The 14,070-nt window shown below is 38.9% G+C and overlaps 1 protein-coding gene across 3 annotated transcripts in view; it reads right to left on the bottom strand.

The window, feature by feature from the left end:
- Window positions 1-14,070, bottom strand: part of baz2ba (bromodomain adjacent to zinc finger domain, 2Ba) — a 185,235-nt gene that overhangs the window by 76,249 nt on the left and 94,916 nt on the right. For all 3 annotated transcript variants that reach the window (XM_078403833.1, XM_078403835.1, XM_078403832.1), the window contains 5 exons: window positions 11,848-12,036; window positions 9,050-9,217; window positions 5,340-5,524; window positions 4,530-4,775; window positions 960-1,352 (listed from right to left, as the gene is read on the bottom strand). In XM_078403833.1, the coding sequence (XP_078259959.1) occupies window positions 960-1,352; window positions 4,530-4,775; window positions 5,340-5,524; window positions 9,050-9,217; window positions 11,848-12,036 (1,181 nt within the window). The remainder of the gene's footprint in view (window positions 1-959; window positions 1,353-4,529; window positions 4,776-5,339; window positions 5,525-9,049; window positions 9,218-11,847; window positions 12,037-14,070) is intronic.

The raw sequence follows: 14,070 nt of genomic DNA, 5'->3' as shown, positions 1-14,070 counted from the left end.
ACATTGCCTCTGCTTCCTTAGAAGGCTATAGAATTTGGCAACCTCACTAATGATTCCAATTTCTGCAGATACACCTTCTCTCCATATGCATCAGTTTGGTAGGACCCTGTCCATTATACAGACCAGCCACTCCCCTCCACCCCTTTTCAATCCACAACCTGGCCGTTCTCTCTTCTTTCCTCTCCCGTCAGGCAGAAGATAAAAAAGCTTAAAGTGCCACCGGATTCAAGAACAGTTATTTCTCTGACATAATTAGACTCTTGAATGGACTGCTCATATGTTGTGGATGAATTCCCGATCTTCTAATTTGCCTCGTTATGGCCCTTGCACTTGTTTTTTAAACTGCACTTTCTCTGTAACTGTAACACTATATGGTCTCTTTTGCACTACCTGATGGACCCATGTATGGTACAATTTGCCTGGATAGCACACAAAACAAAAGTTTTCACTGTATCTTTGTAGACATGATAATAATAAACCCCCAACCAATCATAAAAATGGATTTTGATAGACTTTCAGGGCATCGTGGAAGAAAATATAAAATTGGCTGAGTATATGGATTATTTTCTTTAAATTGCAGCTTGATAACATCTATCCTCATTTGTAAAAATAAGCTAACAAATCTATGTTAATTCTTTTATATGTCATGGCATAACATGCTCAAAAATAATTGTAAAAGTTTCACATTAACAAAACAAAATAAGAATATTACAATATTACAATAAACAAAACAAAGACAAAAAACTAGGAATGTCCAAAATAAATAACTCCATTTAACAAATAAAAATTAATATATCAGCTCCAAAATTAACTCCAAACTTTAAAAAATCAAACTTTGGATTTTGCAGTTTCACATTTTCTCTCCTTTTCAAAGTTGGCCGTGGCCTGAATAATGAGCTTTGGTCCAGTGTGTAGGTTTTTCAGTTTTAAAAATGATCACTGAAATTAAGTCAACTTGCCTGCTTCAAACGAAGATCATGTGGTGACCCCAGTTCTTCAGAACCACTTAAATTCCCTGCCTTGAGAAGTTCAGGTAAAGCACCAGCTGGTTTTGGAGAAGATTCTTTCCTTCCCTGATTGACCAAAGGCACAGGTTTCATCCCAACTGTTAGCCCAGTGGACTGAATGACACTCTGTTTTTTGCCAGACTCATCATTTGTGTGAGAGGTCTGGAAAATGAGGGAAAGTTGCGACAAAACTGGAGGTTGCTTCAGCTGGGATTGGAATGAATGTGAAGTTTGACAATCTGTGGCAAGATGCAAATGCTGGTTCATTCTTTTATCATATGAGTATTTAAGTTCACAAGCAGTTTGGCTCATTTCTTTTGACTCTTTCATAGTGTGCATCAAACCCTGCAAATAAAATTTAAATTCACTTGGTAAGACAAAATAATTTAAAAAAGAATTATAGGTTAGGTCCTTTAAATATTTTTATACTATGCCCAATAATGTTCTTAAACTTAACTTTTTGAAACATCACCCTTAATGTAAATAATTAACTTTAATTTATAAAGTAACGGGAATCAGCGAACCTCAGCTAGGCATGCTAGGACTAGCGAGAAGAATCAAACCTGAGGATCTAATGAGACCCTGTTCTTACTTTCTTGAAAAGCACCCATTTTTGGGGGTTGGGGAATGTGTTGCCTCAATTATGATGGTCCACACAACTGAATAGATTGCCAACAACAACTATTTATCGCTAAATGTATGAATGGCCACTTAAGAAACACAAAGGTTAGATGTACATGTAGATGATACCCAAGGAGCATTCAAATGAATTTGTTTTACCCACATCAAAACTTTAAATGTCCTTTCACTGTTATGCAGCCTGACAATGTACTTTTTTTAAAGTGAAAATCCAACCTTTCAACTTAGAACATAGAACAATACAGCACAGGAACAAGCCCTTCGGCCAATAATGTCTGTGCCGAATGAGATGTAAAATTCCCAGCATATCCATGTATCTAAAAGATTCTTAGATTCCTGGCACCCACTGCCCTCTGTATATAAAAAGAATTGCCCTGGAAATCTCCTTTAAACTTAGCATACTCACCTTAAAGCTATGCCATCTAGTCTTTGGCATTTCCACCCTGAAAAAAAATTCTACCCCATCTCTGCCTCTCATAATTTTATATACTTCTGTCAGGACACCCCTCAGCCTCTGGCACTAAGGAGAAAACAATCCAGAATAATATCTCTACTTACCATCTAAAAATTACAATACCATGTTTTTCCAATTCAAACTTTGGACGCCCATAATCTCTTTTCAATTTACCATATCTCTCATGCCCTTTTCAAAGTGGGCAGTCTATGTAGAGCACTTTCCATGTGATTAGATTTTTTAAATTTGTAAAAACAAACCACAATGAGCCTTTAAACAAATCTTAGCTTAGTTTAGTTTAGTTAAGAGATACAGCATAGAAAGCAGGCCCATCGAGTCTGCTGAACAGCAACCACCCGTACACTAGTGACAATGTACAAAAGCCAATTAACCTACCAAACTGTATGTTTTTTGGAATATGGGAGGAAACCAGAGCACCCAGAGGAAACCCACACAGACTGTGGGAGAACACGCAAACTCCATAGAGAAAATAGTTTGAAATTCCATTGTCAGGAACCAACCCGAGTCTCTGCCATTGTGGGTAAGGTAGCAGCTCTACCACTGTGCCACTGTACTGCCCTACTTTTATATTTGGAAGATAATTAGAGGTATTATGTCTTCTACCAAAACAAAAATCTCCCATTTACTGATGTACTATTCCAATATTTTTAAACCATTCCCCATCTTCCCAAGATTCTCTGCATGTTATCCAACAGCACAGGAGCTCATGGAGGTCTTCATACTATACAGCCCAGCCCACCCATTCAAATTATTTGAAAGTGGTTGCAAATTAGTTCAAAACAATGAGTTGTTTTCCAACATGGTTTAATTGTTTTCCCATTTAAGTCAATGCTCTCCAAATCATAAGATACTGTACACAAAATTATATTTCCATATCTTGTTCCCCATCCCCCCCGAAATCTTCAGAGCCCAAAGAATTTCCAATGAACGATACAGAAAAAGCAGAGATATTAAACAAATAGTTTGTCTGTTTTCATAAAAAAACAAAACACCAACCATATATCAGAGAACTATGAAGAAAGAACAACAGAAGGAAAATCTTATTACTAAAAATAGTGTGAGAAATTGATGAGACTGAATTCCATAAATGCCGACGGCCCAATGATCAACATCACAGAGTTTTGAAAGGAGCGACCACCAACTAAGAGGATGCATTGATTATCATCTTTTAAAATTCTACAGATTCTAGAACCGTTCCTAAAAATTGGGAGGTGAGGGGAGTAGCAAGTGTGACTCTACTGTTTATGAAATGAGGGAGAGAGAAAACAGCAAATCACAGACAGTTGGCCTATCATTAGCAGGAAAGAATGCTGGAATCAATAACAAAGATTTGCAAAAATAAAGCGCACCAGAAATAATAGGTTTGCTGCAAATCAGCATGAATCTATGATACAAAGTCATGTTTGATTTATCCATTTGGTTCCTTAAAGTTGTGACAAATCGAATAAATTAGAGAATTAAACGATATTAGGCTTAAAGATTCTCAAAATACTTTGGATATGGTCTCACATAAAAGGATTGTCAACCAGGTCAGAGCATTTAGAAATGGGCAGAATGACTGACACATGGATTGAGAATTAGATAACAGACATAAAGCACGGAATGGAAATAAACAACCAACTGGACCTACTGCACTTAGTAGACTATTAGTACAGTGGGATAGCCATCTTATTTCCCTCCACAGAAGTCCCTGTCTGCCAAGTTCTGCCGGCACTTTTTTATCTGCTCAAAATTTCATTATCTGCACTCGGTCTGCCAAGGATCTCCGGTTACTAACTATGTCAACTTCCTTTCCTGTTTCCATACCAACCTTTCTAGCCTGGGTCTCCTCCATTGCCAGAGTGAGTGTGGAGTGAGTGAAGCAAACTGGAGGAAAAATGCCTCCTATTCCACTTGGGGAGCTTACACTCAACGGTATGAACAATGAACTCTCCAATTTTAGGTAACTAACCAACAACCCCCACACCTGTATCCACATATTATTTGCCTGGCTTTGTCCCACCCCTACCCACCTACCTCTCTGCAAGTTTGCTCCCTCCCCCCCCCCCCCCCCCACTACAATCAATCTGAAGGGCCGCGACACCAAACGTCAACAATCCATGATCTCCAGTGATGCTGCCTGACCCACTGAGTTACTCCAGCACTTTGTGTTTTAGATCAAGATTCCAGCATCTGCAGTTCCTTGTGTTTATATTTGTGTATAAATAATATGTGATCTGCTGAGTGTTCTCAAGGAGGTGGATGAAGAGGAAGGTGATTATGTATGCAAGTGTGCGTATGTAAAAGAGAAATTGAATTTGCAACACTAGCATTTTAAAGGTGCTCATTACATTTCCATCTTAAAATGTCAGACTAAAGATAAAAATCAAAAAAATAGACCAATTTATGGAAACAATTTTTAATCTTACCTTTGTCTTCTTTGAATTTGGGGATTCAGTTTCAGAATCTGAATCAGCGTCCTCACTATCTTCTTCTCCAATACTGTGGTCATCATCATCTTCATCATCATCATCGTCATCGTCCTCATCGTCATCGTCATCGTCATCAAAGTCGTCAGAATCACTGCTGCTCAAACCTTCACTGGAAGAATCTGATGACGTGCCTGATTCACTCTCACTATTGCTGGAGCTTTCAATTGCTTTCTTCCTGGGCTTCTATTAGAGATATTACAAATTGAAGAAAAAAATATTCACTATCAGTGATTAGTTTTTGACTTATTTTATGGTTAAGGGACTGCATAAAAAATCTACTTGAAAATGGGAAGCAAATGTACCTTTTTGCTCTGATGAGAGCCAACATGATTCTCATTTGCAACTAGGTACGACTAATTTAGACCGAATGAGCTGATGGCTGCTCCCTATTCTTCTGATACCTATGCTTTTACTTGGAAGGTCAACTTCAGCTCCAAATAAGCCAACCACCTTGGAGAATCTTTAGCAAAGAGTGCAATGCTATTCACATGACTTCTTTAAAAATGGTAAATTACAGCTTTTAATCTCTCTCCATTCGCACAAACTTCATTCAATGGACTGGTTAACAATCTGCTCCAACAACTCGAACATCAGCCTTGACTTAAAGTTCATACCGAAAAGTAACTATATCAAAATGCCCCCCCCCCCCCCCGCCCCGCCCCGCCCATTAAAATAGATCTTAGCCTTTTGCTATGCATGTAACATATATCAATATAAATTTAGTATATCAAATTAAAAGTTGCATACCTTTTCTTTAACCTTATCTGATGGAGTTTCTGAAAGTCTACTTTGCTCAAGAATGCATTTCCTTCCTTTTCCAGAAATTGTCATGTGCGTTTGTCCAGATGAAATCATTCCAATGGTAGCCAATCCAGAAGTGCTGACTCCTGATACTGCTGTGATGCTGCTACCATTCAATGATCCATTCATACCTTCAAAAGAAACTGCAAATTATGAGAAAAGCAATGTCCCTATTTGTGCAAATAAGGTCAAACCATGGTTCTAGCTCCAGTATATAACAGAAACAGAGCTGTTGCATGAAATGCTAATCAGTAGCATTGTATGGTATTCTCTAAACACATGAATCACCTTAATTAATTCATGTACATAGGTAAAACACTTCCAGAATGATAGCACTTACACAATTTTGAACTCAATGTGTGTGTGCAAAAATATTTATTCATGAGTAAGTAGGTAAACTGGGTAAACTGTTGTGTACTACTACTCCAATTCTGCATAACACGACTTCTAACAGGAGACAAAATTAAGAAAACTCGCTGTCAACTGACTAATTTATGGACTGTTTCAGTGCCGAAAACACTATTTGGAACTTAAAATTTAAGAAATATTACAATCATTGACATCGCAGTGTGTGGCACAGTGGCGCAGCGTTAGAGTTGCTGCCTTACAGCACCAGAGACCCGGGTTCCATCCCGATTATGGGTACTGCGTGTTCAGAGTTTGTACATTCTCCCTGTGACCACATGGGTTTTCTCCAGTTTCCTCACACATCCCAAAGACGCACAGGTTTGTAGCTTAATTGACTTTTGTGAAACGTCCCTAGTATGTAGGATAGAACTAGTGTTTGGGTGATCATGATCGGCACGGACCAGGTGAGCCGAAGGGCCTGTTTCCACACTGTATTTCTAAACTAAACAATCTATCAGATGGAAAGTTCAGTGCTTGGGTTGGGTGTTTCTTCATGCTTTTAGCCTTTGTCCTTTGATGTGTTGTACATAGATCATAGGTTGGTGATGTTCTGGCGCAGTTGCCTCAGCAAATTGCTATAGTGCAAACTGGAGATATTACACAACAGCCACTGTACATTTGAGGACAAAGTCAATAGTTAGTCACGTGAGTGACATGTTGATTAAACTAGCAGCTTTGTCATCGGTGGCACTGATCGTCCTGATTGCTGATGGAGCTGCACTCTTCTAGCCCAGAGATTATTTTTGACATGTGCCCTAAAAGTGATAGAGATATTTTAAGAAATGCACAGCTTCTTTGTTGATGTAGTTGAGTTTCTGATCAATAATGATTTCCGGATTATCACAATGAGGTGATTAGATCCCTTTGCGTTGTTAATGGTCATTATCTAGCAGTGGACTGCATCTCTGTCACTTGTCATATATTACCCCCACTCTGGACACTTAAGAGGCAAGACCCTTCATTATCTGAGGAACTGCAAAGCTGAAAACATCACTGTGCAATCATTAGAAAACAACACCCTCTCAGCTTTTATAATTGAGGGACGGTCACTGACAAAGCAACTGAGATAATTGTGTAAATGATGCTGTCTTATCCTGGGCTGAGATGGCATGTGTCGCTCCAGCCTTTGATAAGCTTTTCTCCGATCCTCACAAACCAGTAATACTGGGGTTCTTTAGTGCCATATTCAATGTAAATTGTATACTATCAAGGCCAGGCGTTCTTACCTCAACTCTAGAATTCAACTTATTTGAGCCAAGGCTTTAAGAACCACTGTTGAGTGGAAGCAGCAAAATGCAAACAGCCCTCGGAGAGCAGATTATTTGCAAGCATCCTTTAACAATACTATTGATGATTTCATTCATCACATTATCGGATGATTAGAGTACGGTCAACCTGCAATTCTGGTCCAGAGATATCTGGGCCACCTGCAAAGTTTATCTGGAGGTGTCTCTGGTTGTGCTGAGCCTAGTCAGGATGTTGTGAGGCTTGTGCCTTTTGTTGTTTCCAGTGAACCAAGCCAATTTAAAATGACTCAAATTGGTTCAAGATTTACATCTGTAATGGGTAGCATCTCAGAAGAAGGCTGAGAAGGACTAAAGACAAATAATTCATCTACATCTGTTGTGCTCAAACTCTGATTTGCAGATATTTGTCAACCAGCGGAAGTGTGGTCCAATGGTAATTGTCTACCAGCAGAAGTAAAATGGACACAGCAGACTTGTAGATTTGACCTGAGATATTGGTCATGGGATTATTAAAGATCATTCACTAAATTTTACCTCTTGATGTAAGCTTCACTGCAGAAATTTGAGTTTGGACAGTCTAAATGCCTTCTCTGTTCATTACATATCAGAGAAAGATGGTGGTTTCTATTCAAATTACAAATGGTATTAGCACAGGAAGCTTCTGGCCCACTGTCCATGAACCAGCTCTCATGTACTGTCTATTTAGTATCCTTTCTTCACTCCTCCTACAGACCTTTACACAATGAAACATTGAGTACAAAACCATAATATAGACAATGCTTTCCATACCAACTTGAAGTGGGTCTAATTCAGGTTTGACAAGTGGTTAATGGACTGCATTAAAAACCTACTTGAAAATGAGATGCAAATTTACCTTTTCCTTGCTCTTGAAGTCAGCCAACATGTTTCTCACATGCAACCAGGTATGAGTGATGTGGATGACTGCAATGACATGATAGCCACCCCCTATTCCACTGTTACCTATACTATTACTGGAAGGTGACCTTCAGTTCCAAATAAACCAAACCCCCTGAGCAATCTTCTGCATCAAAGCATGTAATGTTACTCATTGTCTGGCTGCCATTTGAAACAATTGGTACATTGGTACCAACACAAATTCTCCTTTTAATGGCAAGCTGCACCCTAGTAAGAGTGCTGTCATGCCAGATTTTGTGCTACACAGACATGTGCAACATGCAAAGCTCTCCGCAAAAGCAATTTCTCAGTACTGTCTTCAATTTAAGGATTTGGTGAGGATGGAGCTTGAGTAAAGAAACAATCCCAATACATATGGAAAGGACCACAATCCGTCAGCACACAAAATCCAACTTCATAAACTACCATAATCTCTCATTGGGGCTCCACTCAGAAGCAGAGATTAAAGTCTTACAAATCATTTAGTTACAATGTTTAAATAATTTAAAGGAATCAATTAAATGAATCCTTGATTTAATTTTCAACTTCATCAGGGCTCTAATAGATCCCCAACTTATTATTCCATTAAAATGTTTACCACTAATTGTAATGTTTAATAATACCAAAGGTACTGGGATCTACAGCTTCCCACATATAAAGTCTAGTCGTTATTCTGATTAGTATTTTTTTTAAACTGAAAACATTTTAAATTCAAAACACTCTCCCAATAAATATATGGTATATACAAGATACCAATTCTTATTGTCCCAATTATAAATTAATTTGAAAAAAAGTTTTTTATTTATTTTCATTCAGCAATGGATTATAAATTCAACATAGCCAAATATTCAATAGATCAAAAGACACTCACATAAAATACATTTAAAAAATAGAGACCATCTTGCCGCCGTCAGAAACGTGACAAATCTTTGTGTACTATCTAGATGAAGTCTGCGGTATGATTTTACTGTGTTGTATGCAAAAACAAAGAATTTCACTGTACCTAGGTACACGTGCAATACAGTATAATTAATTCATTCGAACGTAACTAACCATACAATGGAAGAATATATTTAGTCTGCTCACCTTTTTGCGTCCCTCGACCAAATTTGTTTACATTTCGGGAATGGAATGGATTAGAATCATGGTTTGGTGCAGAAGCAGCAAACACCGGTGGAATTCTAAGCATGCCTGATGGGAAAAACGTTGTTCCTACACGGGTCGGAGAGTCTGTAGCGCGCCACCATTCAGTGCCTTCACAAAATCAAAACATCTTTGTATGAGGCGCTGCATTCTTGTAGAACAATCAAATTATTTTTGCCCATAATTGCCAGAATTTAAACAATCCAAATCAGCCCTTCAGAAATAAACACGTTGATTTGGTCAGCCAAGGCCTGTTGGATCTTCTGGTTGGTAATCATTTTAACTCCCTTTCCCATAACGAGATTTCTGCCCTGGGCCTCCTCCATTGCCGGAATGAGACCACATGCAAATCTGAGGAACAGCACCTCATATTCCGCTTGGGTGACATACTACACAATAGTATGAACATTGAATTTTCTCATTTTAGGTAACCGACGTACAAATACAACTGAAGAAGGGTCTCGACCCGAAACGTCACCCATTCTTTCTCTCCTGAGATGCTGCCTGACCTGCTGAGTTACTCCAGCATTTTGTGAATAAATACCTTCGATTTGTACCAGCATCTGCAGTTAGTTTCTTACAAATACAACCCTGCCACCTCCCACCCCCCTCTTCTCTAAGACCCACCTGGTTTTCACCCATTTCTTCCTTCCCCCTTCCACCTCTATTCCTTCCTCTGGCTTCACATTTCATCTTCTTCTCTCCTCATCACACTGCTTTTGTCTTGTCAACTCTTGCTTCTCCCCTCACTTGTATCCACCTATGACTTGCCAGGCTTGTCCCGCTCCCACCTCCCTTCCAGCTTTCTCCCCCATACTTAATCAGTCTGAATAAATGTCGCCTATCCATATTCTCCAGAGATGCCTGACCCATTGAATTACTCCCGTGCTTTGAGTCTTTTGCAAATCAGATCTCTCTATCTCAGGGCTCTGCAATCCTTCAGCATTTAGATAATATGCCTATGTTTCTCGTCAATTTTGGCAATTTCACATTTCCCCATAGACCACTCCCAACATTACGTCTACCAGTAAAATAACTATTTATGCCAATTCTGTTTCCAATCAGTTTGCTATGATCTCCGACACTATTAGCTTTCTTTTTCACAATAACCTTAGACAACCTTTGTGCAAAGGGCTTGGATGGGATGGATTTTGTTAAATTTGTCCATGAAAGCTTCTTTAATCAATATATAGACCCTACTATGGAGGGTGCAACATTGGACCTCCTCCAAGGGAACGAGGTACATATGTTACAGGAGCAGAATTAGGCCATTCGGCCCATACCTAATTTATGTACACCTATGTGAAAATCATCAGGCTACTTGTTTTAATGGTTAATGAAGGAATAAATATTATCCAGTACAACTGCAATTCCTCAAAGTAACACCTGCTATTATGTTCATCTAGGAGAGGAGATTGGTTCTTGCTTTCATATCTCTTCTAAAAAGAGGTCCCTCTGACAATGCACTCCATCCTCAGAGTGCTTTTGAGTGTCAGCTCGCTATTTGTAGTATAGGCCATCCACCTCCAATCTGACTCAGGGCAGCTGGCTTGTGCATTGACGGAGATTTGCTACAAACATTCAAAGAGTGGAACCAGTTCCTGAAGATATAAGAAAATAACTGCAGATGCTGGTACAAATCGATTTATTCACAAAATGCTGGAGTAACTCAGCAGGTCAGGCAGCATCTGCTGCCTTCATCTTCATCAGTCTGAAGAAGGGTCTCGACCCGAAACGTCACCCATTCCTTCTCTCCCGAGATGCTTACTGACCTGCTGAGTTACTCCAGCATTTTGTGAATAAATCAGTTCCTGAAGATGACTGATACCAAATAATAAATGCTGAATGCTGATTTTGAATTGAATTACCTTCAAGGTAAGAGGAATTAGAATTATCACATTGCCTAGTAGCAATGACGTGAAAAAGAAAATTGGTCCATTTAATTTTTTCCATCTTGTTTGATGTTCACATGACAAACTACACTTAGAAAAAGGGAACTAAAATTCTGGAACTTTTGAAATATTGGATTTGTAAGTATAAAACAATTTTACAGATGACTCAAATTAGAATATTGGATCAATGTCTCGTTAATGCCTGTCACCAAAAAACGTACTAAATCAGAATCAGCATAAATTAATAAACGCTCAATAAAAATCATAAAGTACTGTATTATTTCTTTAAATATTAAACAAAGTTGTTTTCCTGCACTCAGGATCACATTCAGCATACAGTGGCCAGTGTCTAACAGTTAGTATAAAATCCCAACTTAAATGAATTATTGTTCCCTTTAAATGCTGCCAATGTATGCTCCTGGGACCATCTCAAAATAGTACTACAACTAATAATAATGATAATATTTCAATTCTGGTGCATATGCAACTAGAATGGATGTGCACTTCCTGCCCAACATGTTGGGACATGAAAGAGTCGGGTAATTAATTTATTTAGAGCAAATCTTTATGAAACATAGACAAACACAAACATGAAGAGGCAATTTGGTTCTTACAGCCTGCTCTGCCATTTAATACAAAACTACCAGTATTTGTTATTCTGCATTTGCTGCATATTTGCTCACAAGCTGTCCAAATCACTTAAAGCCTCTTTGCACCTTCCTTGTAACTCACAAACCCAGCTTTAAGTCATCAGTAAATTCAGAAATGTTATTTGGTTCCCCCATCCAAAGTATTAGATTGTCCAATTGTGGAGTGTCATTTTAAAATAAAGGAAAAGCTTAGAATCACCTGGAAAAGAAAGTTGTGTGTGTCCCACCAAGGCTGAAGATGCACCAATTGTTCCCAGGCCACCAAACTCTGAACGCCCTGAGCTTGTAGTGTGCAGTCCAAATGCTGCATGGTTAACCATAGGGAAGGCACTCGATACTGTGGACAAATTGAAAGGCTGATCTCCAGCTGCTGCTCGAAACATTTGCCCTGTGGTTGAACAAAAAGGAACGCTTTATCATTTGAGGGATTCTATGTCGGGAGTAAATAACATTTTAAAAGTGTTAAAAAACAAGTTGTATGAAACATTCCAAATGGTGCTCTTATTTTATGAATTGTATTCAACTACATTTCAAATCCATTTTCCTTATTCAATGCTAATGCAAATCTGTTTCATTAGCATTGTTGAAGAACAATTTCTTGCAGAATTAAGTCACTAATCATACTGCAATAAACATCTCACCCACAACTGTAATGTTTTAGGTTTAACACAATCACAAACCAATATATGAAAACCGAAGGGACACGAACATCTGGCAAGTAGCACATGTCCATGTAACAAGACTCATTGAAAGTGAAAGTAATTGGCATCCAACTATAATTTCAACTTAGAAAGAAATGAAGAGCTAACTACGAATACAGAAACCTCCGAAGGACTGCACACAGCACAAGCTCCTGAAGGGCCGTGGGTGCGGAATGCACACTGAGGTCCGGGGAACCTACCTGGAGAAGGAGCCTCAGCTCAGACTCATCTCCTGCATGCCCCGGAGCACCAGGAATCAAAGGGGAAGGCGAAGGGAGTCGGCAACATGGATGGACGCTGGACAAAGAGCCGGTTAGAAGAACCGGGTGGTTGGGGGGGGGGGGGATCTTGCTTCCGTGCCCTCAAGGTCAGCTGCGGGAGGCGTCCCCAGTGCACGAAGGCTGAAGGTGGCCAGCAACGGAAAGAGCAACAGTTTGCTGGCGATCTGGATGGAGACGAAGGCTGCATCGGGCCTTTATGGCCAACTACAGCTGGGACTTTGAAAATGATGCCAAAACCTGGTGACAAGCATATGGACAGTGGGCTGTTTCTTTAAATTGTGTACTTAATAAGGGGTTGTACTTTCATGTATGCCAATAATCTTACAGATCTGTATGCAAAATAAGAATTTCACTGTACCTTGATACTCATGATAATAAAGAACCATTTAATCATTGAGAAATCCTATTTGGCATGACAAATGATAAATGATATATTTTGCTTAGGAAATGTATGACTTGGGAAGAAATGAGACCAGCAGGATGCAAAATTCTGCATGGAAACTTAATTTAAGGCATTGAAGAAAATGGAGCCAATACTGCTCAACAAGCATATGGAATGATTGACAAACAACAGAAGTAATGAATGAGCATTGGAGTTTGATTATGTGATCAACCATATCAAGGAGGTAAAGGGAAAATCATGATTATGATCAGAGAGGATATCATCATGATGTTATTTGAGGCCAGTCTGATGCTGAATGTTCTGCAGTCATGATGGTACAGAAACTGATCGGAAAAATTGCAACTAATGGTTACAAAACTAGAGACAACACACTCAAAGACCCATGAAAGAACTGCTGGGAAAATGCATTTCATGGACAGAAGCCCTGAAAGTACAACAGTCCCATCTGGTTAATATTTCTACAATTATAGAAAGCTACAGGTAATGGTGAACCATTAATCAAAATTACCTTAGTTTCCTTTAAATGCCGATTTCAATCTCAATTCCTCTCACACTCCGAAGTATTTGTACAAATGTTATATATAAAAACCGATGAAAATGACTTTTAATTTAAACTTGATTTCAGCATTAAATTCAAATTTCTGGAATTTCAACCAGAACAAAAAGCAACCAATTGCATTTTGTTTTGCCTCAATTACAAGAAACCAGTTACAAATCAGAGGGAAAAAAAAGTTTATGTGGTTCTGGTCTTGAGCATTGGAAAGATGCAAAATATAGATTCTCTACTCAGAGAATAATTAGAATACAAAGGTGCACACAAAATGCTGGAGTAACTCAGGGGGACAGGCAGCATCTCTGGAGAGAAGGAATGGGTGATGTTTCAGGTCGAGACCTTTCTTAAATTTGTTGCACATGTAATAGTTGGCATAAATACATTGACGTTGTCGACCTCCCCGTGGTAAGCCCTGTCAACTGACCTCAGTCAGGCGAACGACAACAAACAGAGACAGCAGAAACAGAAGCAGCTTCATAACTTC

The sequence above is a fragment of the Rhinoraja longicauda genome, chromosome 8 (genome assembly GCF_053455715.1).
Source record: "Rhinoraja longicauda isolate Sanriku21f chromosome 8, sRhiLon1.1, whole genome shotgun sequence".
In the NCBI taxonomy this organism is placed as follows: domain Eukaryota; kingdom Metazoa; phylum Chordata; class Chondrichthyes; order Rajiformes; family Arhynchobatidae; genus Rhinoraja; species Rhinoraja longicauda.
This window is presented reverse-complemented; position numbering and strand designations above follow the sequence as displayed.